At 40.7% G+C, this 24090-nt stretch overlaps 4 protein-coding genes across 11 annotated transcripts; 1 reads left to right on the forward strand and 3 right to left on the reverse strand.

Moving 5' to 3' along the window:
- Positions 1 to 1747: 1747 nt before the first annotated feature.
- On the forward strand, positions 1748 to 13774 carry rars2 (arginyl-tRNA synthetase 2, mitochondrial). 3 transcript variants are annotated; one of them, XM_079474343.1, is made up of 20 exons: positions 1748 to 1920; positions 2017 to 2090; positions 7832 to 7934; positions 8010 to 8093; positions 8625 to 8722; positions 8842 to 8897; positions 9077 to 9160; positions 9411 to 9487; positions 9558 to 9716; positions 9867 to 9973; positions 10049 to 10144; positions 10231 to 10291; positions 10385 to 10461; positions 10533 to 10657; positions 10767 to 10834; positions 12157 to 12266; positions 12544 to 12636; positions 13077 to 13151; positions 13286 to 13349; positions 13426 to 13774. In XM_079474343.1, the coding sequence occupies exons 1-20, from the start codon at positions 1885 to 1887 to the stop codon at positions 13510 to 13512; spliced, it is 1734 nt and encodes a 577-aa protein (XP_079330469.1). In that variant the 5' UTR covers positions 1748 to 1884; the 3' UTR covers positions 13513 to 13774. The 3 variants fall into 3 exon arrangements, with proteins under 3 accessions (XP_079330469.1, XP_079330470.1, XP_079330471.1); XM_079474345.1 differs by having other exon boundaries at positions 1751 to 1931; XM_079474344.1 differs by lacking the exon at positions 10231 to 10291 and having other exon boundaries at positions 10049 to 10083; positions 10389 to 10461.
- slc35a1 (solute carrier family 35 member A1) lies at positions 13773 to 17111 on the reverse strand. 2 transcript variants are annotated; one of them, XM_079474346.1, is made up of 8 exons: positions 16933 to 17111; positions 16620 to 16797; positions 16388 to 16547; positions 15820 to 15972; positions 15484 to 15550; positions 15234 to 15410; positions 15018 to 15152; positions 13773 to 14900 (listed from the first exon to the last, which is right to left on the reverse strand). In XM_079474346.1, exons 1-8 carry the CDS (start codon positions 16940 to 16942, stop codon positions 14767 to 14769), a joined length of 1014 nt encoding a protein of 337 aa, XP_079330472.1. In that variant the 5' UTR covers positions 16943 to 17111; the 3' UTR covers positions 13773 to 14766. The 2 variants fall into 2 exon arrangements, with proteins under 2 accessions (XP_079330472.1, XP_079330473.1); XM_079474347.1 differs by having other exon boundaries at positions 13774 to 14900; positions 16620 to 16671; positions 16929 to 17075.
- A 50-nt stretch (positions 17112 to 17161) lies between these two features.
- LOC306905190 (uncharacterized protein) lies at positions 17162 to 18726 on the reverse strand. 5 transcript variants are annotated; one of them, XM_079475633.1, is made up of 3 exons: positions 18418 to 18527; positions 18168 to 18242; positions 17162 to 18008 (listed from the first exon to the last, which is right to left on the reverse strand). In XM_079475633.1, exons 2-3 carry the CDS (start codon positions 18232 to 18234, stop codon positions 17440 to 17442), a joined length of 636 nt encoding a protein of 211 aa, XP_079331759.1. In that variant the 5' UTR covers positions 18235 to 18242; positions 18418 to 18527; the 3' UTR covers positions 17162 to 17439. The 5 variants fall into 5 exon arrangements, with proteins under 5 accessions (XP_079331759.1, XP_079331758.1, XP_079331761.1 ...); XM_079475632.1 differs by lacking the exon at positions 18418 to 18527 and adding an exon at positions 18627 to 18726 and having other exon boundaries at positions 17184 to 18008; XM_079475634.1 differs by having other exon boundaries at positions 17190 to 18008; positions 18504 to 18675.
- Positions 18727 to 19702: 976 nt separating this feature from the next.
- cfap206 (cilia and flagella associated protein 206) lies at positions 19703 to 24074 on the reverse strand (the record flags this gene model as incomplete). Its single annotated transcript, XM_079475304.1, has 12 exons — positions 19703 to 19957; positions 20029 to 20172; positions 20671 to 20864; positions 20945 to 21088; positions 21170 to 21365; positions 21751 to 21870; positions 21944 to 22149; positions 22235 to 22393; positions 23264 to 23452; positions 23569 to 23659; positions 23808 to 23891; positions 23967 to 24074. 12 exons carry the CDS (start codon positions 24072 to 24074, stop codon positions 19739 to 19741), a joined length of 1854 nt encoding a protein of 617 aa, XP_079331430.1. The 3' UTR covers positions 19703 to 19738.
- Between the last annotated feature and the right edge of the window lie 16 nt (positions 24075 to 24090).

Genomic DNA, 24090 nt, shown 5'->3' on the forward strand with positions numbered 1-24090 from the left:
CACTTCTCGGAAACCAGCTCGGGATTCTGGCTAGGGGGCAAAGGGAGGGGGTTTCACGTAATCATATATATACTCTGGGTGTAGGAGGAAAGAGCGCCTTTGCTCTGCACCATGCTCATTGCTTATGATGCAGATAAAACGACAATAAAATACTTTGCAAAGTACCTGATGTCTCTGTGTGTTGCGTTTGTCAAAATTGACTCACCTTGATTAAGGAATAAGAAAATTCCACAACACTCATTTGCACTAATGGACCACTTTCATAACTGCACAAACTAATCTACTGCACTGTAACTCCATTAACTGCATCTACTCATCTACTGCACTGTAACTTCAATAACTGCATTAACTTATCTACTGCACTGTAACTCTATTAACTGCATTAACTAATCTACTGCACTGTAACTCTATTAACTGCATTAACTAATCTACTGCACTGTAACTTTAATAACTGCATTAACTAATCTACTGCACTGTAACTCTATTAACTGCATTAACTCATCTTCTGCACTGTAACTCTATTAACTGCATTAACTCATCTATTGCACTGTAACCTAATTAACTGCATTAACTCATCTTCTGGACTGCAACCTATTATTAACTCTTATACTGCACCGTAACTTTCATAACTGCATTAACTAATCTACTGCACTGTAACTCTATTAACTGCATTAACTAATCTTCTGGACTGCAACCTATTAACTGCATTTACTCATCTTCTGGACTGCAACCTATTATTAACTCTTATACTGCACCGTAACTTTAATAACCGCATTAACTCATCCACTGCACTGTTACTTCAATAACTGCATTAACTCACCTATTGCACTGCAACTTTAACAGCTAATGTCAATAATCTATGCACACTTAAACCACTTGCACTATTGTTTAGTCTAAATTATTATCTGCTCATATCCACCTGTACATTAATGTTCATAGTGTTAATGTTCATAGTATATAGTGATCTGTATATATTGTTCATAGTACATACCTACTGTCATATTTTAATTGGACATACCTACTGTAAAATATTTTTATAGTCCATGCCCACTGTATAATATTTTCTCAATATTGTATTCTGTATTCATTCAAACTGTATATCCTGCACTTGCTAACTGCACTTCTGGTTAGACCTAAACTTGTATATGTGTAATGACTATAAAGTTGAATCTAATCTAATCTAAGTGGGAACACTGTGAGGAGTAGCAGATCACTTGGCTGTTAAGGGGAAAAAACCTCCACATTATCTGACATGCAAAGATGTACACATTCTTGAAAAACGTGTCTGCAATTGTTAAGAAAATTTCGCAAAGCCATTGCTTTTCCTTATTCTACCGCTTGTATTTTGAAATGCTCTCTTTTTCCTTGTCCTAAAACTACATATTGGTGACGCATCCGGAACTAGGACCATATGCAATGCCACGCTAAGGGCACGTCAGGTTTAAATGCATTATTCATGAATGACACGTGGCCACGTGAACGATGACGTCACGGCTATATGTTTAATCAATTTTATGCAAATCCTTCCGTTTTGGGGCTTACCATTGGCTAAACCAAAACATCTATACGCGAAATTACGTCTTTAGGCGCAATAACGCGTTATAGCGTCTGTACACGTTACGTCTAAAGACATTTCTGCCTAAATGGCCTTCCATATGCATCTCGCAGTGATCACCGGTGATCGGTTCTGCGCAGATTTTGCTCATCTCAAACAAGCCTATTTTAAGACTGAGGACTTCAATTTTGAAGAGGCGCAGAGTGATGACGACAACTGACTTGTGTGTGTGTGAACCCATGCGCTCTCTGAAGATCCCGTCAATGACACTTGACTTTATACAGATTTAATAACAACAGCAATAATAATATAACAGCTGCTCAACACTAATGGCGTGTTTCTTCAGGAGAACTATTGCACAGCAGGTACACGCGAGGTGTTTACACTACGACATAATAAAAGTCTCAGACCCTTAATCTTATATAAAGTGCTTAACGTTACTGACTTTATCTGTGTTGCAGCTTGCAAAGGTGTGTGGTCAGTCTGAAGATGTTTTCATACCTCTCATCTGTGCAGTGCCAGTGTCAAAGAAACGGTAAGAACACTCGGTGCTTTGTCTACAACTGATCTCTACAGTACTCTACGTAAATAGTGACGTCATGTACGTGACACGATGAAGCATCAGACTTTAACACAGATGATAAACAGTGACGTCATGTACGTGACACGATGTATAGAATATGGAAGGCCAATAGGGTCAAAAACCCGCGAATTTTAACACGTCAACAACACGTTAAGTACGTGTACTTTACGCGTACTTTACGCGTGAAAAATTAACGTGTACTTTACGTGTATTTAACACATACTCAACGTGTTAAATACACGTCAAGTACACGTAGAATACACGTAAACAACACGTGATTCAGACGCCAGTTTCCAGTTTAAACGGGTCAATAGGCTTGTTTGAGATGAGCAAAATCTGCGCAGAACGGATCACCGGTGATCACCGCGAGCTGCATGCCGGTTAGAAAAGTGTCCGAGTTACGTCCGCCTTGCTCTGATGTCATGCTGACGTGTGCCAAAAAACTCTCGCGACGGCGAGGCGGCTGTGTCGGATTGAGCAGTCGAGCGCAGTTGCTCTCCTCCGACTGCGCTGTTCAAAAGCATGATGGGAAACGACTGACTGACGACACAGCTTCAAGCTCATTGGCTGAGAATGTCAACTGATACAATTTCTCTTCATTCTAAGAATTAGATTACGCATCTGTTTATTTATATTTACATGCAAACTAAACAAAAACAAAACACGCCTAGTGAAGTTAAGAATTAGGACTTGCGTTTATTTTATATTTCTCTTCATTAGAATTCTTCCTTGTTGTAATTTTCTCTTTAATCTATTGTATGTTTGTGTGAATTAATAAATCAATCCATTAAAAATATACATGCACACATACATATCTAAATGGACTGTTTAGTCATTATGCCTCATCTTTGTGTGGTTTCATCAGAGAAGTGTCTGGGTCTTAAAACAAGGGAAGAAATTCTGAAGAATGTTTGCTACAATACAGCTTTGACTTGCATGGTATGGAAAAATAATATGGACGTGAAATGGTGGCAGAAACCTGCTTGTTATTAAACATGATAAACATTTGTTATGAACTCTGTCTCTCAAAAGCAACTTGCTATTTACTTCATTTACCATTTGTTTATACAATCCTTGAAAATGTCTTACATGTTTTTGTGTAAGCTGTTTATTTGTACATTATTTGACAGTACATTCTGTGATTATTATTGTAACCATCTTCATGTAAGAACAGTGTTATTTCGATTACATCCACTTCGTCTGCGATAAAAAACGCGACCGCGATCTCCTCCATTGTTCACGTTTACAAGCGACAAAACAGCGAGATTCACGAAGTGTCCGACTTCAAAGGTCTTTTTTGACTCCTCCCCTTACTGCAGCCGCCTACTCTCACCTCTCAACAAGCCTAATATCATTGGCTGCCTATGAATTGGGTCAAACCATTTCTGCACACTTGGGGGTTTGCCTGCTGCTCATAGGCTACATGCTACCACCATGAAAGATCGATCCTTTTGTTTATTTGTAATTTTCTTGTGAAGCCCACACGTATAGTAAAAATTAAGTTTATTAAGATAAGATAAAAGTTACCTAGAAATTCAGTTTTCTAACAAAAAGTTACAAATGTGGTTCTTTATAATTCTGATACAATCCATTGTAATGAAATTTAGATTTTTGGTAAACAACAAACTTTTAAAGACTGAGATAAAGTTGCTGCTATGACCAGTAGGGTGCACCCAAAATACCACAGAAAGCAAATGAATAAATGTAAATGTAAATGTAGAAGTGCCATATTACAGGATCGAAATCAAATCACAATAGATATCAATGAAATAAGATACTGACACATGTTTTTTTCTGTAATAGCCCATCCCAGGTCATACTCATGATTTATATCTTAAGGCATACCATACTTTAATAAGACACTATTATCACTGCAATACATTAAACTGCAATGCTCAGCTATACTCCACGTTTTCAACTGTATAGTTTTAACAGTAGAATATGTTTACAAGTAATCTTATTTCTGAGATATGCTTTTATTTCTTGAGAAATGGTACCGTGGCCAAATGTACAACAAATAGAAATATGATATAAATACATTAACTGGTTTAAAATAGATATAGTCTATGTTATGATAAGGCTTAAATATAAATATAAGGCTATGTTATGTTAAGTCTGTAACAAAAAAAAACACCTTATAACAGTTGTACCTGTAAGAAAAACAGTCAACAAACCAATAAGAATATTTAGTTTTATTTCCAAATTACAATAAAAAATATTGCTGCAGAAACTGTGGCAGTGGGATAATGCTACCAACTTGTAGGGGAGAGATTCAGGGCTACAGGAAGACTGTAAGATACAATAAGGTGGACTTCAAAATTTAGTTTCTACGCATACAGCATCCACCTGAAGGTTGTGTGTGCAAATAATTTTAGATGAATGCACAACCTGCTCTCCCCTGACCTAACAGGACATGTAAGATAATTAAGTTTGAGTTTAAGCAGGACAAAAATGACATAAAATGTAGAATAACTATAAAGAAAAAAGACAAGACAATACGTGTCAGCTTCAGTTGAATATCAGAAACAAACATGAAAAACTGCTGTTAAATCCTAACCCTGCCAAAATGTCCATAAGTACAGAATTAGGCAAATAATGTATATCACCACTATAATTTGTGTATGAAGTGCAGACTAGTGTCCAACAGACAGAAGGATAACATCTCCACATAACTCCTAGCGATTGCCCCCAAGATCCTGAGGATGGCAGCTTGATGGTGTGACACTTTATTAATGAGAGATAATGATGTCAAGAGCCAATGATTAAAGGGTAAATTTTAGGAGCAAAAAAGTTTTGAAATTTTGGACTGTTGTAGCGCAAGAGGGTTTAAGTTAGAGACCCCCAATTTGCTATGGTAACATATGAAACCACTTTTGGCCAATTTAAGAGATAGTCTAATTGCATTTGACCGGATTGTGTTCGTGGTAAAGAGACTCATGTCACAAGAGACCGCCTGCTCTCTGCCTTCGGACAAAATCCATTAACATTCTGGGACTTGCATTAGCCTGATAGGATTGAAATTTTGCAGGTTAAAGAACTAAAAGTTTGGTTTAAAGACAAAAACATACCAAGAACTATGTTTTTGCACCATTACCGATTTCTAACACACACTCACAGTGTTCAGTGTGCTCTGGCAGTTTTAGGAGCAGAAACAAAAAAAATGCTTCTCTCTGTATTCATAGGTACATTGTATGCACTAATTTAATCCATTTGACCGAAATATTAGAAAAAAAACCTTGAATTAAGCTGACCAACTTAAGCGTGGATGTCAACTTGCCTGGCTCAGTGCATGGATGAGTTAATGCGGTTATTAAAGTTACGGTGCAGTATAAGAGTTAATAATAGGTTGCAGTCCAGAAGATGAGTTAATGCAGTTAATAGAGTTACAGTGCAGTAGATTCTGTGGCGGTTCTAGACAAAATTTACTAGGGGGGCCAAGGAGGGGCCAGTGTTTAACCCGAGGGGCACCTTAAAAAATTGCAACAAATGATATTTAAAGATTACAAACTTTATTTTACTTTACAATCATATAAACATTTATTTTGTACAGTAGTGCAAGAGTGAGTGCAGGTGCAAAAGAGGTAGGGCCATAAAAAATTTATCCAGGGTACAACAATGTGCCATTTCCTATTGTGGACAGTTGAGTAAGATATGAATATGTTTCTAAACATATCGAAACCACACATTTACAAACTTTATTTTATTATCAATGTAAGGAACAAAAGTAACATGGTTATGTGCAAGAACAACAAGTCACTTATGAGATCAAATCGTTTTTTCTTACCTTCGACTCTTGCACCAGGAGAAATTGTAGCTCCGCTCTCCGAGAGTAGTTGCTGAGCCGAGCAGCACCGCAGGCGCTACAGTGTTTGGGTGCGCCAGTGTTTGAGTCGTATTAGTTCCGCTTTTGGCACTCGCATGTAAAATCACAATTAATTGATACTTATTTTTTGGTCAGCACGGGGGTGGCCAGGGACATTTCTACAGAGGCACGGGCCTCCCTAGGCCTCCGTGTAGAACCGCCACTGAGTAGATTAGTTAGTGCAGTTATGAAAGTGGTCCATTAGTGCAAATGAGCATATTTCAGATGTGCAAGTGAGCAGTATAGAGTGCAAATGATGCTGTGTGTGTGTAAACAGTCCGGTAGAGCAGATAACATGAAGTACTGGTGTGTACAGTTCAGTCATGCATGCAGCCCTGTATTGCAATGTAAACAATGTTGTAGCAGCATTGGAGTTAAAGGTATGAGAGGTAGTGGAATCAGTGGGGGGTCAGAGTTCAATGATGAAACAGCTCTGGGAAAAAAGCTGTTTCTTAGTCTGCTGGTTCTTGTCCGGAGGCACCGGAAGCGCCTACCGGAAGGCAGGAGAGTAAACAGTCTATGAGCGGGGTGAGAGGAGTCCTTGAGAATGCTGCAAGCTCGTCGCACACAGTGTTTCTTCTGGATGTCCTCAATGGCAGAAAGTGTAGTCGATGTGATGCGCTGGGCTGTTTTCACCACCCGCTGCAGTGCCTTGCGCTCAGCAAACAGAACAGTTCCCGTACCAGACTGTGACACAGTTGGTCAGGTGCTCTCTATCGTGCAGCGATAGAAGTTCACCAGGATAGTTGAAGACAGTTGGTTCTTCTTCAGTGTCCTCAGAAAGAAGAGACGCTGGTGAGCCTTCTTGACCAGGCATGAGGTGTTGGTGGTCCAGGACAGGTCCTCTGAAATATGAGTCCCCATGAACTTAAAACTGGAAACACGTTCAACAGCCATTCCATTAATGTGGATGGGGTCGTGTGTGCCTCCTTTCGCCTTCCTGAAGTCCACGATGATCTCCTTTGTCTTGGAGGTGTTAAGGAGCAGGTTGTTGTCTGAGCACCATGTGGCCAGGTGCCAGACCTTCTCCCTGTATGCAGTCTCATCGTTGTTGCTGATGAGACCAATCACTGTTGTATCGTCTGCAAACTTGATGAAGGAGTTAGATCCTTTCACAGGCCTGCAGTCGAGTGTGAAAAGGGAGTAGAGAAAGGGGCTCAGTACGCAGTTTTGCAGTGTGAATAATATGTTTTGTTAAAATATATGTTTTCAAATGCAAACTAAATGCAGCATATGATATTGGTTAACCAGTACACAAAACAGAGTTTTTTCCACAAAATACTATGTTGAGTAATTATAAATTTAATTATTTATATAATAATATTAAACTGTATTTTCGCCATGCTTTTAAGCAAAATAAATAGAGTCAAAGGGAAAGTGTAGCTAAAATGAAATATGGTACGGGCAACATTTCTTGATGTGACTTTTAGTTTGACAGCGGAAGTTGTGGGTTTACGCGTCTACACGCAATAACGCATCGACGCGTCTAACGTCTGTACGCGAAATTACGTCTTTAGGCGCAATAACGTGTACACGCGTTATAGCGTCTGTACACGTTACGTCTAAAGACATTTCTGCCTAAATGGCCTTCCATAACGATGACGCATCAGACTTTAACACAAATGATAAACAGTGACGTCATGTACGTGACACGATGAAGCATCAGACTTTAACACAAATAAATATTTATTAGCATATCCCTCCTGAGGTTTGATTTAACACTGGAATGGAATGACCACAATACATCTATAAATGCTGATCTGAATTGTGAATGGTCTCTTAATGTTTTTCCACGGCTGTAGTTGAAATGATGTGTGTTGGTGTGTGTCAGGTCGGTGGGGGATTTACGGGTGTCTGTGAACTCTCTGGTGCAGAATGGTGCTGTTCTTCCCCATGAAGATCTTCAGAAAAACACTGAAACACTGGCCAAACAGGTGAGGTTCGATTATTGGACAGAGGTTATCTCGAGGATGAGAAGTGATGTTGAGTTTGTGATGTTTCTGATTCAGATCAAACCGAACTCTGTGGTTGAGGACGTCATCGCTGCTCCAGGAATGATTTACTTCAGGTTAAACAAACTGATGCTGGCACAGGTAAAGTCATCTCTCACGATAAGAACACATGTTCCACACATCCGTATGTACTCTGGGTGGATGGCAGGTCCATCACGGCACAAACATAAAGTTCAGTGTGATAACGGCTTGTTGACAAATTGACCTTCAGAATTTATCACTATTAATAATGAACTTCTTGTTAACAAGGGTTATTACTATACAAATAGCATAAGGGAGATTTGTCTTCATTGTTAGGTTTTTCTCTCTATTTACTGTCGCACTGTAGTGGTTTATTTGTTAATTACCCCAACATAAACAAACGCATAAATTAGTTTACATAAACAACAACTTTTACTGCTTTTGTTAATGTAATGGCAGCTTCTACATCTGCATTTTACTGTTTCTAATTGAAAACCGTAAATTAGCATTCGAATTTATTAAGTGTAGTAACCTGGATGATCAAAAGAATGAGGTCTGTCACAGTATCGTCAGAAAATGGTGATATTCATAACTGTCCTTATTTATATTGTTGGGTTATCATCCATAATATTTAATGGACTTTGATAACAGAAAGTCCTGAAGCAGCTGCGGTCAGAGCCTGAGACGTTTGGACTGAAGAGTGAACTTCTTACACATCTACACGGCGGCAGAACACTGGTGGAGTTCAGGTCACTTAATATCATCACTTTTCTCTTCTGTTACAAGAAAGATATTAGTGTGCATTGACCGAGTCTAGTTTACAGACAGTGACGTGTTTGGCTGTGTTGTGGATTTTTGGGCGTTACAGTTCACCAAACGTTGCGAAGAAGTTTCACGCTGGACATCTGCGCTCCACGTTCATCGGTGAGATGTGACATCTGCATGTTAAACAGTTTTCTTGGTGGACTTGACATTTACCTTTAGCCAAAGTGACTTGCAGTTCATTCCAGGTTTACATTTACTTATCAGTGTTTGTGTTCACTGGAAACTCACAACACAAAGGAGCACATTTATAGATGATCTATTTCTCCTGTTTGGTGTAGGAAACTTTATTGCCAATCTCAAGAAGGCTTTGGGGAAGGAGGTGATTCGAGTGAATTATTTGGGGGACTGGGGGATGCAGTTCGGTGAGTTCACTGCAAGTAAATATTATTAACAATGATATATATATTCAACAGTAAACAGACAGTTTTACATTCAGTACTACAAACGTACATCCCTTGAAAAAATATAAACACCGTGCTTAGTACTATGAATAGTAATTTCTGATTAAAAAACCGTTTAGAACTGCATAGGGCTGTCAAACGGTTCATCGCATCCAGAATAAAAGTTCTGCGGTGGATGAGGATGATTGTGTTGTTGGGTGTGGTCTGGCAGGTCTTTTGGGAGCAGGATTCGAGCGGTTTGGCTGTCAGCAGAAGTTGAAAGTTCAGGCTCTTCAGCATCTCTATGAGGTCAGCAGGTGTTTCTGTCACGCTGTCTGTCACACGACTCTTCTCTCTTAACTCTCCGTCGTTTGTTCAGGTGTACGTTCAGGTGAACCGTGAGGCCGAGCACGATGACAATCTGCGTCTGGCTGCTGCCGCCTTCTTCAGACGCCTCGAGCAGAAGGAACATCAGGCTCTGTCGCTATGGAAACAGTTGGTGGAGATCACCCTGGAGGAATACAAACGCATCTATGAGGCAAGTTTTCATTATTTGTCCTGATCTTCAGATTCATATTAACAACATCACTGCTAAATCCAGACTGGCATCATTCGAAAACTATACCTTTAAGACTTCTCTATTTAAATGTGCTGCGATGTGATTGGCTGTGTGTTTGTCTTCTCTCAGCGTTTAGGAGTTCACTTTGATCATTTCTCCGGAGAGTCTTTTTATCAGAGTCAAACTCAGAATGTTCTGAAAGATCTGAAGTCCAGAGGCCTGTTAAAGACCACACAGTACGTCCACCTCTGCTCATTGGCTGATGACAGACTGCGTGTGCGGGTGCTTGACTGTGATTGGTTGATTTTCAGGAAGGGTACGGCTGTGGTTGATCTGTCTGATGCAGGTGATTTGTCATCTTACGCTACATTAGCGCGCAGTGATGGGACATCACTGTACATCACCAGGTGTGTAACACAGACACACAAACACACACAGTGTCTAAAGAGGTGTGTAGTGTACGTCTGTGATGTAATTTGTTTCGTACTGTCAGAGACATCGCTGCTGCGTTGGACAGACACCAGAGGTTTGGATTTGATGAGATGATTTATGTGGTGAGATTACATTACAAACACTGTGTGTGTGCGTGCGTGTCTGTGCACGTGTGTGTGTTACTCTATTCGCTCATCAACATGTTCCTCCTGAAGACAGATAAGAGTCAGAGTGTTCACTTCCAACAACTCTTCCACATCCTGTCAGTCATGGGACACCAGTGGGCACACAGGTACACACACACACACACACACACACACACAATGCCCAAATAAACATCATCTGATAATATGTGTGTGTCAGGTGTGTTCACGTGGCGTTCGGTCGTGTTCAGGGCATGAGCACACGGCGGGGTGACGTCATCTTTCTGGAGGATGTTCTGGAGGAGGCTCGCAGCCGAATGCTCAACAACATGAGAGAGTCCAGAAGTGAGCAACGACACAAAACACCATCCTGCACATTCACACCAACATCAGTTTTCACAAGCGTTTGACATTTGTGTTGTTGTCATTACTAACAATCTTCTGGGTGTGTTAGCTTCAAAAGATCTGGAGGATCCAGAAGAAACGGCAGAGAGAATCGGCATCAGTGCTGTTGTGATACAGGTATGGTTGTCACGGTATCATAAACATATCTTACGATACTATACCTGATGAAATATCACAGTACCACGTCGTATTGAGATGCTGTGTCATGTTCATAATTAAAATCTATTGAACTGTGATTATACTACACGCTACAATATTTGTTGTATTAACTGTAGTAAATTGGATAAGTTTTAGCATATACTGTAGTATACTATAATATTTCCTTTTTATCTTTTCAACATTGGATCAAATTCAATCAATGTGGGTCAAAAAGCATTTATAGTAATGCTTGTAAAGGAACATGTTAGGCTTACTTTAAATGTGACTCAAACGGCCAGAAGGTGGCGGAAATGTTTTTGTGTCAGTGATTTATTCAACCAACTCGTTCAGAACAGCTGATTCATTCAAGAACAAAGCAAATGTCTCCATGAATGGCTCACTGAATCATTATCTCATCCGAGTGGTTCAAAACACTGATTCATTCAGAGAAACAGATGAAAAAAGTGTTCAAATGAACGTGAATGTGTATATGCAACATTAGTTGCAGCCCTACGATACTACCGTTTAAAAAACAGAGCAGCATCCTGGGAGTTAGGAAGCTTTAGCAGTGGTACACTGTGCAGATACAGGTTCTCCCTAAACCACACACACAATCTGACGCCGGATTAACTGGATTGGTCACATTGTGTGATGTTTTGCCTGTAAGGTTTAATTTCATAAACATCCTTTAAAAGAATCCTGCTCAATATATATGTTTTTATTTATCTAGTTGTTAAATGGTGATACATTTACTTGAAGTACAATGACCTGGTTGCCTATATTAAGTCTTATTTTAAAGGAATATTCCAAATAAAATTGTGGATTAATGAAATGTTCAAACAAACTCTTACTTTAAAATGAGCATTAAAGAAGAGAGGAGAATATCATTCAAAGCTTTTGTGTTCTCTGGCAGTACAAATGTGTTTGACAGTAGGAAAAACATATCTGACTCTTCACTAAATATTTCATTCTAGTTTAGTGACCCCATTGATAGAGTACGAAGAGTTCATTTGCAGAAACAGATAACTACCCATTTAAAAAAATAATCCAAAATCATGTTTTGTATTGTGTATTACAATTCCTTTCATCAAACTGCTCACATGTGCTAAAACAATTCAAGAACAAATGTGTCTCATGAATCAAAATCGAAGAAGAATTTCATTTGACTTCTCATATAAATGTGTCTTGATTTAGAAAGGTTGAGATATTTGAAGTGGAAAACAGGACACAAATACACAGTATGATCGTTTCTGTTGAACGTGTGTGTTTGATCTTTTATTGGATGTGTTTGTGTTGGTGAGGATTTTAAAGGGCCTCTGATGTCAGATTATACATTTGAGTGGGATAAAGTTCTTCAGGCTCAGGGTGACACGGGAGTTTTTCTGCAGTACACACACGCACGACTCAGCAGGTAACACACACACACACACACTTCTGTAATGATGCTGATTGTGTTTGAATGATCTCTAATGACGTTATTCTGGGTAACTCAGTCAAGATGCACATGAATAGATGAGACTTTAACATGACATTTGCATTCATACGTTGGGCTGATACGTTTGACCTGCGGCACATTTTTTAAAGCCCATGACCTTTGTGTTGCTCATCAATGACAAGCCTGTAAACTTTTGTCTTCATGTGCTTCAGCTCTTGTCACGTGTGAGTGAATCCGTGTATTTTGTGAATAGTCTGTTGAACAGATTTGGAGATGAGATGATGTGTGGTGACCTTTCGCCTCTGACAGACAGCAGAAGTGTTTCAATCCTCCAGCATCTGCTCAGGTGAAACACCCTTCACATTCCTCTCTGAAAGCTGAATGACCTTTGAGTGATGAACCGTGTGATTATATTCCAGTAAAGCTGGTCTGACGGCACACATTACAACTCACAGGAGACACGGCAGTCAATACTTGACAAACCAGTTATTCGCTCTTTTATTGCAATTATTTCACATAATCACTATAGTTATATAGATATTTAGGAATTATTAGTATTAATCAGCATTACTGTTATTGAAAAACATGCATTTTGTTAGATGTATTATTATTTATAAAGTTGTTCTTCTAATGTAACTTCTATTGTTATGTTGTTGTTGCCATTGCCATCTTAAATATTTATCTTTTTATTGTTGGATTCACACTTGAATATATATATCTATGTATTATTTGTTGCTATTTCCATTTCATCATAATAGCATGAATATTTTTCTGATTGTTGTTTAGATATGATGAGATTCTTCTTCAGTCGGCGACTGACCTGCAGCCCAGACATCTGGTGAATTTCCTAATGACTCTCTGGTACAAACACTTCTCACTTTCTCACTCTCTCACGCTGACGGATGTCTGTGTCCACCATCGCAAACAAACACTATTTGCTTTTCTTCACAAACGGCAGTCAGCTTGTGTTGTGATGTGTGTACATGTGTTTGCAGTCATCTGGTGTCGTCCGCCCATCGAGAGCTGTCTGTGAAGGGAAGCGCACCGGACGTGGCTCAGGTAAACGCTCACATGTAAACGCTCATTTCTATTGGCCCACATTCACTCAATAAACACTTCACACTTGTGTCCTCAGGCCAGACTCTGTCTGTTCAGCGCCACCCGTTCACTTCTGGCCAATGGAATGAGAATTCTGGGTATCATACCTGTGGACAAAATGTGATTTTTGTCTTTCTTTCGTTGGCCGAATCTAACTATAAAGGTGATTGATGGGCAGCATCATTGTGTTCTGAAATGATTTTACAAACACATCTAGATATTAAAGTCACACGACCAGCAGATCCTCACCACTTTTAAAGTAGACATCACATCATTCTGATCATTTTAAAGTCTCATTGTATGTGAGGATTTTGATCTGTCCATCAGTCTAATTTGAGAAACTTCTACAAAGTGACGGATTCATTTGAAACAAAAGACACAGGATAAAGTTTCTCCCATTTATTCCCTGTCCCTAACACCACCACACGTTATGCATTCACATTCTCCCTGCTGATCCGTCACATGAATCAAAATTGACATTGTGTCCATCATCATCATCATCATCATGTTTTAATATAGTGTATGTGGCTTGAGACCCCACACATCAGGTACATAACAGAAAGTTCAAATATCACCTCATAGACGGCTTCATCGGACACATGCGCGCCTGACCCCCAGTTAACTTCCGGTCTGTGTTTGGCTAGTGTCTAATAATATAACTATTTATATTTAGGATTATTATTTTACTGTATAATAATTAATTAAACCGTTTGTTGAATTTTGTTGTATGTATATTTAATTGAATTAAATAATGAAACATTTAATGAAACATTTGTTGAATGGGTCCTGTAGTTCGATGGAACTTAAAGAAACCGTATGGTATCTAGCGGTCGATCTTGGTATCGCAGTCTAAATATAAAATATTAGTGAGACAAGTTTAGCCAAGTAACGCTTCTTCTTCTAGGTTTCTTTTGATCGTTATCAGAAATAATCTACAGGCGCTCGATTGTTTATGAATTTGTACCGGAAGTTCAGGTCATAAAAATTTATGTTTTTAAGATGAAACCGTCTTAATAAACGCAGAGGTGGTCCTCGAGAAAGAGGCGTAGCATAACCCGACATGTTCAACATTTATACTGCAGCGTTCACTCACCAATCAGACAATGGGATTCATCATCTTCTGTATTCAATATTTGAAAACATTTCTTAGTGTCTCGTATGCACATTTACATTCAGAGGACAGTTTTGGCATTAACAGTGTTGGATTCTTGTGATCTGGACACTTGATGATGATAACAAATAAAAGAACCCCAACCCCGTCCATTTCCATAACAGCCCTTGATGTGAAAACAGACGGGTTTTCTGATGATTCAGTTCATCTGTAAGCCGTCAGTCTTCATCTGCTGTAAACAGTCACAAGCGTCTCACTGATCTCAGATCAGACTGATGTCCGGTTCTGTTTCTCGTCTTGATCCGCGTTGGGTTTTGACGCTTTGCTGGTGTCTTGTTTTGGGAGTCCGTACAGGTATATAGAAACGCACACCAGCATGGCTCCGCTCATGAACGTCGTGGCTGCAGAGAACAAAAAGACAACCATGTAAGAACTGCCTTTGTGTAAATGTACAAAAATGTAGAAGGACAACATTTTAAAGTCACATGATCAGAGATCAACTGAACGAAGCGACTCACTGATCTGCAGGCCGAAGAGAGTCACAGACGCCACGGTGGACAGAACGATAGCGGCGGCCGCTGAAAATCCCTTCATGATGTTATCCGTGTACTTCACCACAACAGATGTGTACATTCCTCCAACACTCGCCAGGACTACACACACACACACACACACTTCACTTTATTTCTGGACTTCATGAAACAGCGTTTGTAGATGAATTTGTGTGAACTCACAGATGACCAGGCAGACCCAGGGCGTGTATCCGTAAAAGAAGCCTTTCTCAATCACTTTGGCGCCGTCTGTCACGATGACACCTAGGAAGGTCACAGCTATACCCGACAGGTACATCTGAATGTTTCGCACCCACAGCGACGTGTCTGAACTCTTCAGAACCTTCTCAAAGTACACACCTGAGCAAAAGAGAGTCTCTCGTGACAAATCAGTGTGAGCCGTATATGAGCCATGTCAGTGATGATGTCATACCCGCAAACCCCGAGCACAGGACCGCCACCGCAATCGCCATGAAGCCCATGAACGGATTCTGCTCCACCTGCGTCACAACAACATTACACTTTGAAGTAAGTAACTAATATCATTGTACTTGTGTATACTTGTGAGTTGAGAATAAATTGGTCCACTTTTTCGTTTCAAGTTGAATATTTTGACTTATACGCTCTCAGTAAACTGCTAGTCGAGTCGTTTTCATCTTTATAGCTACAGTTCTGTTTTATTAGGCTCTGTGGAATGCTTGATTCTGTTTATATCGTATGTGGTGTTTTTAAGGATGTCAGTGTCGTGACAGAGAGCAGGTGGATGTACCTGAACTTTAGTGGATTCTGGTGGTGTCCACTGCACCAGCGTCACCCCCCCGCAGAGCAAGAACACAGAGAACCACTGCAGACGACTCAGAGAACGGCTGAGCATGAGGACGGTACACAGAGCCGTACACGGGATCTTCAGCTGATACGTCACCTGACACACAGCAGCCAATCACATCAGTGACACAGTGCTTACAACCTTTACTGTGACGAGTGCAACACAAACATAGGTCATCATTTGATTGACAGATGTCAAATGACAAACACTAAATAAACCTTGATTTTTAGAAAGCCGGAGAGGGAATGAGGCGCTCAGTGTGTCTGCTGTAGTGAAGGAGATTCTGTCATTATTTACTCACCTTGGAGTCTCCAAATCTTTCTGATGAACACAGTGAAAGATGTTTGTCAGAACGCTAATAACCAAACACTTCGTGCCCCCCATTGACTCCCAAAATATACAGATTTGGAACCACTCAAGGCGAGTTAATGAAACATCACTTTAAGAAACGAACATGATGGTACACTTGATGTCGGGTTTTATTGTGATGTTCCTCAGTGGATTTCAATACCTGGTAGACGGCAGCGTCCAGATTGCTCAACGCCACGAAGGCCATGTTGTTCTGGAGGGCGTAAACCACAGACGGGACGCTGAGCTTCAGCAGCTCCTTGGGACTCCTGATGATGTGATGGACCAGAACAGCCTTACACCTGCCGACATCCCCTGTCTCCCTGTGTGGGACACCATCACCATGACAACAGGTCTGATGTGAGCACGTCAGTGACAAACGGCGCAGGTCTCACCTCACGAGCATGCCCAGACTGAGCACGAGCTTGATGACCTCAGTGATGCAGACTGCAGTGGTGGAGAAGTAGAGATCAGTTGAGATGGTTCTGGTGTATCGCAGAGCAACTGTGTATGTGGCAGCGATCACAGTCATGACGAGCAGACAGTAGATCTTAAAGAAAACACTCACCGACTCTGAAACGACACGACAACAGTCACACAAACACTCACGTGCTCTTCATCCAGCTAAACCCTACGATCATTGCATTGAGACTGCGGATCCTCTAGTTGAATTCAAGTCATTCGTGTATTTATCAGCAGATCACTTACCGATCGCCATGGCTGGTCCTGTTAATAACAAAACAACAACAATAGTTCATCTGTTATCTGTCGCTCGTTGCGACTCTGTTCATTTCTGCTCCCTGAAGGAATGAAGATCCACAGCGCACACACACACACGTCCGGGTTTACACACGCGACGTCACCTCGTTTCAAAATAAAAGTCCGTCGTCCTGAACGCTACAGTCGCACATTTTAATAAACCAAATTTAAAGTAGAAAAAATGGGTCTACACGTGAAGAATCAGTGCGTAAATCTCTTTATTATAAATCTACAAAGATACTCAAGTCCGTTGAAATATGAATCACTTATTTATATAACAGTATCAGTGAGCAGTGCACGTTCATCGTGTCTTATTGAATAAAAACAGACAAAACATCACACTCTTTATTATCTCTTCTAGACATCAATGACACTGAATGCAGCGCAAATGGAAAGTCTCGTGTGCGTCACAGATATTCCTTCTGAAAGCAAACATTGATTTAGATAAGCTGGCGTTTATTCTCCGTGCACATTGATCTGATGTCCTCGGAGGTGTTCAGCTCGTGAGAAACTCTTTTGACAGTGTGGACACTTGTGCGGTCTCTCACCGGTGTGTAAACGCATGTGTCTGCTCAGCTGTCCGCTGCGGGTGAAACTTGCGTCACACTGAGCGCAGTGGAAGGGTTTGTGACCCGTGTGCAAGCGCGCGTGACGCTGAAGTTCATCGACGCTTTTGAATCTCTTCTCACACTGACAACACTCATGAGGTTTTTCTCCCGTGTGAATTCTCCTGTGGATTTCAAGTCTTCCCGGCCGTATGAAGCCCTTCCCGCATTGATCGCACACGTGCGGTCTTTCACCGGTGTGTACACGCGTGTGCTCGAGCAGACTCTCTTTGGTTCTGAAGCTCATGGGACACTGGGAGCACGGGTGGGGTTTGTCTCCGCTGTGTATGCGCATGTGTCGTGTTAGCTGCTGTCTCAGACTGAAGCTCTTTCCACACTGTGAGCAGTAGTGGCACTTGATCGGTCTCAGTGACGTCCTACTGATCTTCTCTTCTTTCTGAAACATCAACTCCGGTGCTTCTGGAAATACAAGAAAAGACATAAATGCCACAAACACTTTCATTGGTTTGAGTGTTGGATCTCAGCGAGGCTTTGAAGAATCATGTTTATTAATCTGTTGTTTATTGAGCAGGTGATGTCTGCTGGATCTCATCGTGTCTTTATATGTCTGACATTTACCTTCACTTTTCACTTCAAACTGTTGCAGAGGAGGATTATCCTCACGTTCTTCTCTGGGTTGAATCATTATATCAACTGAAAACACAAGAACGTTCCGTTTCAGACATTCATCCTCAGATAACATTACACACACACACACAATCAATATATTGAACATCAGTGTGTAGTACTGTAGCTCTTCTTGAATGTGGATTTATGAACACAGATTAGGTGTGTTTGATTGCGCAGCATCTTAAAAGGAGACATTTACTTATTTCCGCTCAATAATCCCCAGTATTATCGACAGAAGTGTTTAACTGTCGTCATGAAATGACACACACGTGTCTTCCGGTTTACCTCCTTTGGTCGCAGCGAGGTGCCGCGGATCACGTGACTATGTCCGTTAATGGCGGAGAAGGGCGAGCGCGTTATCGCGCTACATATATTAACAGGCAAAACTTGATTTTATTCGTTTCTTACCGTGATCTACTCTCATCCGATGTGTCGCGTGGTGAGTGACATCAACCGCGCGTCGCACCCTGATGACGACGGATTTAAACCTCTAGATGCGTTTGACGTCACACAATATTTCTTTCTAACTTCTTAAGAAAATAAGTCATTTATTAATCGAATTGTTACTTGTGTGTGAATTTGATATTTATAAACTTCCATAACTCGTCACCTCGTAATAATGTCCGACCTGTTTCACATATAAAAGAAGAAAATCATTTGAAGATTTGATATGGTGTTAGTTTACCCATCTGGAGAGTTTCTAAACCAGACAATATAAATGTTGCTATTTATTTACAGAAAAGAAAGAGCCTATTTTCCTAACTTGCATATATTCTAGTGCTTTCTGTGAAAATGCAATTATGGTTAAAGGAGGAAAATCATTTTAGATATTAAGAATGGAAAATATGACGAATACAAATTTAAATCACAAATGTATTTTTTTAAATCATCCCATTTGCAGTATTCAAAAATGATTTATAACTAAAAACTCGGTCTAAAACAAAGAATAAAAAACCATAACATTTATTTGATAAATATAATCTATTGTGGTATTTTCCCCTATGTATTCTTTTTTATTATTTCAGGGTTTTTTGTGTATTTTTTCTTTGTATTATGATTATTGTGTCTAAGCTCCTTTTAAAAATGATATTTATGAATGTAAGTTGTATGCCAACATACACATTTGTAATATTTGGTTATATTTCAATAAAGAAAGGCCCTGACCACACAGCAGCGTTCCAGACATCAGATATTTTCCACCTCAAAGTAGGACACAGCATTTTTAAAACCACAAGATGGCAATATCTGCCCATTATTGGTAATTTTTGATGTTCACGAAAAAGACACGAGACCCTAAATGTTAAATCCAAATCCTCTCAAATGTAGATGGAATATTGGAATTCTAAACAAATCCCTTTCTGCTTGGAATTGTAATGTTATGTCTTATAAAAGCATTAACTGAAGCAATCATTCTTATCATTGATTCTAAAACATGAACGTTTGCTTGTTGTTGGTTTTTAAAGTTTGCAGTTCTGAGTCAAAGGCAACAGTCAGAATGATTTTATTTGGTTTTGTTTAGATCATTCATGGATAGTTCTAGTTAAATCAACCTTCATCATATTTGTTTCTTGTCCTCTCAGTCCAGACAGATAGACCTGTGGTTTTGGTACGTTGCTTTCTCCGACTCGTTTCGTCTGACTGCCGGCGTCTTTGGGGAGGAATGTCTGCGTGCAGTTTTGTCGTCTCATGTGACTCAGATCGGTCTGCATCGAGCGTGTCACTTTCTTTCTCAGATTAGCCTAAGAAACAGCGGTGTGGTTTCATAACGTGAGCTTTAGCAGTTGAAGTTCTCTCTTCTCTGTTCACTCACCAGTTTAATGGCTCTTCTCCTCAGTTCCCACTCATTCCACTCGTAAGATTTCACGATGTTGGTCTCCAGTGGGTGAGTCTCAGTTTGTGTGCTGCTGTCACTTTTAGAGATGGGCTTCACCAGCAGATTCTGACCCGACTGCATCTGAGATGTGAACACAACCGTATCACATGAGACCCATCTGAAGTACATTTACATTGAGTCATTCAGCAGACGCTTTTATCCAAAGAGACTTACAGAGAGTTCAGGGAGCAATAAGCGATATGTCATAAAAGAGCAATAATACAATAGGTACTAATACAAAGATACTAGTTACAACAAAAGCCAGAACAACACCTGTTGAGAGAAGAGAGTTAGGGTACTTTTCTTTTTCATTTGTCCGTCAAGTATTCACAGAAGAGATGAGTTTTGAGGAGTTTTTTGAAAGTTGTGAGAGATGTCAAGTATAATATCAAATTTAAATCCTAACCGTATCACATTTTAAAAGCAAACAGAAACAACAACTGTGGTGGATGAAAGCTGATGGGAAGTTGTTTTTTAAAATGTCTACTGTATACATACATACTGCAGCTCATGGTAAAAGGAATCAGGCAGACGAGAGAAGCTCTGCGGTACGGATCACAGTAAGGCGTGTGGTTGTACCTCAGCATAAGGTGTTACACAGGCAAACTCCTGATGAAGATGAAGCAGTTGTATGAGCTCAGCCGATGTCTTTGCCATCTCTGCCACAGCTGTTATATATTCATCCGCTCTGGACGCAAACTCATACGCAGCACTTCTGGAGCTGAAGGCGTAAAACTTCTCTCTGTGTTTCAGAACACCCATGTGAGGATTACCTGCAGAGGAAAATACTCTGTTTATGTAGACAGTTCAAGGGAAAGCACATGAAAACAGAAGTGCAGATGAATGGATGTACCTGGCACTAACAGACCCTTCTTCTGTACGAGCGTCCAGGCACAAACGCCTTTATACTGCAGAGGAACATCCTCAAAGTTCACTGCCGTCTCCGGAAAAATCCACTCACACCCGCTCATGTTGGACGTCATCACAACACGCTCTCCTGAGAGCAAACACCACAGCGAATCATCTGTCATGGATCATAGCATCTTTATTTGTTAATGGAGTGAAGGTGAGTGAATACCTGCAGTCACAGAACACCTCTCCATGTCTGATCGCACCTGTTCTCCCTCCAGCAGTCGCTCCAGCTGATCTGGGTTCAGTAGAGACGGAGCTGACAGAAAGCCTCTCAGACCGGACACCGTGTTAGTGAGCATGCTCAGTAACGTCGTCTCTCCCTCAAGCCCTGCCCACGCTTTAGCCAACGCTGTGAAATGAGGCTAATAAAAAAAACATAGTTCATTCATCAAAAAACATTTTACAGGTAAAAAGGAAAGTTTAAAAGTAAAGGATCATCAATTTATACATGTGTAGGCAAAATGAATGTACAGTGGTTAGAATACACACGTCACAGATCAGAGACCTCTGTAACATCTCCATGATTCAGTCTAGACGTCAAACTCTAACATTTCTCATCAAATGTTTGATTGCAAAATGTACGGTATAAAAAGTGATGATCTTTAAACTAACATATGAACACGACATGCATTTGTTTACTTTAATTTGCAACATTTGCCTTTAACTATATTTAGACAAAGATATTTGTTTTCAACCGACGGAAAGTCTTACAAGAGTAAGTTTGGTTGTCAGTGTGTGAGAACATACAAACACTTGAGATGTGGGCACAGCAGACATGGAGTGCACCGTGTCCTGCACGAGCTTTACTCTGGACGTCAGGTCGGACTGGAGACGCGTCACCTCTCTCGCACACAGAATCATGTCCGCCTGATGGAAACATGTCATCACCGCATCACTTCAGAACAGCTCGTGATGCGATTTGATGACGTGCAGAACTCACCAGTATGATTTTGAGGAAGGCCTCGTGTTGTCGTGTGTTGTAAAGAGATAGTTTGAGCACATGTGGTTGGACGGGGCCGTCTGTGTCCTGCTCGATGATCTTCTCCAGCAGGGCTGTGTACCGCCACGCCAGACGCTGACACGCGGCCAGTTCTCTCTCCACGTCTGCCACGGCGGCGGGCAGCGTCTCGTTCAGGTCGGCCGGCACTGCACATGAACACACGTGAGAGGAGCTGCACATGACCGGTGTGCGTCATACGTGATCAAAGGGTTACAACATCAGTGGTGTTACCGTTGCGTATGGCCTCTCCTCCTCGGCTGTTGTTCTTGTTGAAGAGTCGTATGCCGCTCACGATCAGCGTCAGCTCCTTCAGCTGATCTTCTTTGTCTCGTTTCAGTAGAGACATGAAGGTGCTGAGCTCCGACTGTGGAAACACACTCTGAAGAGCGGCTGCAACACAACACAACACTTCTCTAGAGGCGTCTCTGTCTTCTGCATTTCACTTTTAATAGGAATTAATAATCATGTTTTATCTACAGGAAATTGAAACATGACAAACCGGCAATGTGGGAAGTCTGAGGGAAATCAGTGGTTAGATCATGGCACTAGCAATGCTAAGGTCATGGGTTCGAAAGCCCCATTGCATTGCACATACTATACAAACAAATGTGTAGTATAATGCAATAAGTCGCTGTAGAATAAAACATCTGCCAAATGCATAAATGTAGCACACGGACGTCTGCTAAAGATCTGTAGATCTGGAAAACATCTGCCAAAGATCTTGGAGCAGTTTTACGTCCATTTAAAATCATAAACATCTCACAGATGTCTTATAGTTAGACATCTGACAGCAGACGTAAATACAGACGTCTTCCAGATATAGAGTGCTATCAGGGATGTCCTTTGTGTGAGGTTTGTTTCTTTTGAAAATGAAAATAGACACGATACATACAGAAATGATAACCCTGAAAGCACATTTACATCTGGCAGACATATATTTGTGGTCTGCATTTTCATCTGCAAGACACCTGGCAGATGCTGTTTGCTCATCTGTCCTACATCTCTGAGACGTCTGCTGTCAGATAGACCTCTAGAAGACGTCTGTAAGATGTGTATGATTTAGTAGAGATGTACAACAGCTCTTCTTAGATGTTTAGCAGATGTTTTCCAGATCTCCAGCAGACATCTTACAGATGTACCTGTGCTATCTGGGAGTCTTAGTTTTGGTTCTGCGGCTAACTTTGAGCATTTTCAGATGATCACAGTGTTTTTTTATTGGGTGATATTGTGCGTTTAATGGATGTGTCGATGGTATTTTACCGGTGGTCTCTCTGACTGTGTTGATGTCTGTGTTTGAGCCCAGGTTGAAGCGCTGTATGATATAACCGACTATCTTTGTGTAGAGGTGGTGCAGCTCATCTCTGCTCCTGGCTCTGGTGTCTGTGATGTCTCTGCTCAGCGACTGCACACGTGACTGCTGGATCTTCTGCTGGACGTCTGCGAACTCAACTGCCACACAAACACACACACACACACATTGATACACTGATATACTGTGTGTGTGTGTGTGTGTGTGTGTGTGTGTGTGTGTGCATGTGTGTGTAAATAACACGTCATGTACTCACGTCGAGATGTGTAGTTCATGTCAAAATAAACCTGCATCTTAATGGTGTTTAGAGTGGGACTGTCCTCATCCATCAGTCTCTCCACACAAATCTCAAAAAACAAACACAACCACAGAATGACTTCACAGACCCTCATCTCACGATATACTCCAGGAGCCTGAATGATAGCCAGATTTACAAACCATGATAACGAAAGAAAGAAAAGAAACCATATTACATCATGAAAAACTGACGTTTACCTCTATGAGTTTCTTTACATCTTGCTTTGTGAGAGTTCTGTCCACATTAAAATGATTCCTGGGCTCCAGAACAACCGCTTTCACCTGCAAACAAGTTGAATAATATTGTATCAGGTTGAATCATTGATATATTTCTGCTGTTCTTGTTATTTCACTCACCATGAAAGCGATGAGGGTTTCAGACAGAGTTTGTCCTCTTCTCAAACATGTTTGCGAGATTTCACGGATAATGTTTCTTATAACACTTTCGGCCTGAGTGCGGGACATGTTCTCTCTGAAATAT

This window comes from Barbatula barbatula (assembly GCF_947034865.1).
Source record: "Barbatula barbatula genome assembly, chromosome: 15".
Lineage (NCBI taxonomy): Eukaryota > Metazoa > Chordata > Actinopteri > Cypriniformes > Nemacheilidae > Barbatula > Barbatula barbatula.

Coding starts and splice junctions, on each gene's coding strand:
- slc35a1 (XM_079474346.1), bottom strand. Junction 15,973..16,387: donor TGGACGCTGCCGTCTACCAG/GTATTGAAATCC, acceptor GCTGTGTGTCAG/GTGACGTATCAGCTGAAGAT. Junction 14,901..15,017: donor TCTCTTCGGCCTGCAGATCA/GTGAGTCGCTTC, acceptor TGTTCTCTGCAG/CCACGACGTTCATGAGCGGA.
- LOC306905190 (XM_079475635.1), bottom strand. CDS start 18,324: ATGTTCAATATATTGATTGTGTGTGTGTGTGTAATGTTATCTGAGGAT. Junction 18,009..18,167: donor GTTTGAAGTGAAAAGTGAAG/GTAAATGTCAGA, acceptor TTGTATTTCCAG/AAGCACCGGAGTTGATGTTT.
- rars2 (XM_079474343.1), top strand. CDS start 1,885: ATGGCGTGTTTCTTCAGGAGAACTATTGCACAGCAG. Junction 7,935..8,009: donor CTGAAACACTGGCCAAACAG/GTGAGGTTCGAT, acceptor TTTCTGATTCAG/ATCAAACCGAACTCTGTGGT. Junction 8,723..8,841: donor AGAACACTGGTGGAGTTCAG/GTCACTTAATAT, acceptor TGGGCGTTACAG/TTCACCAAACGTTGCGAAGA.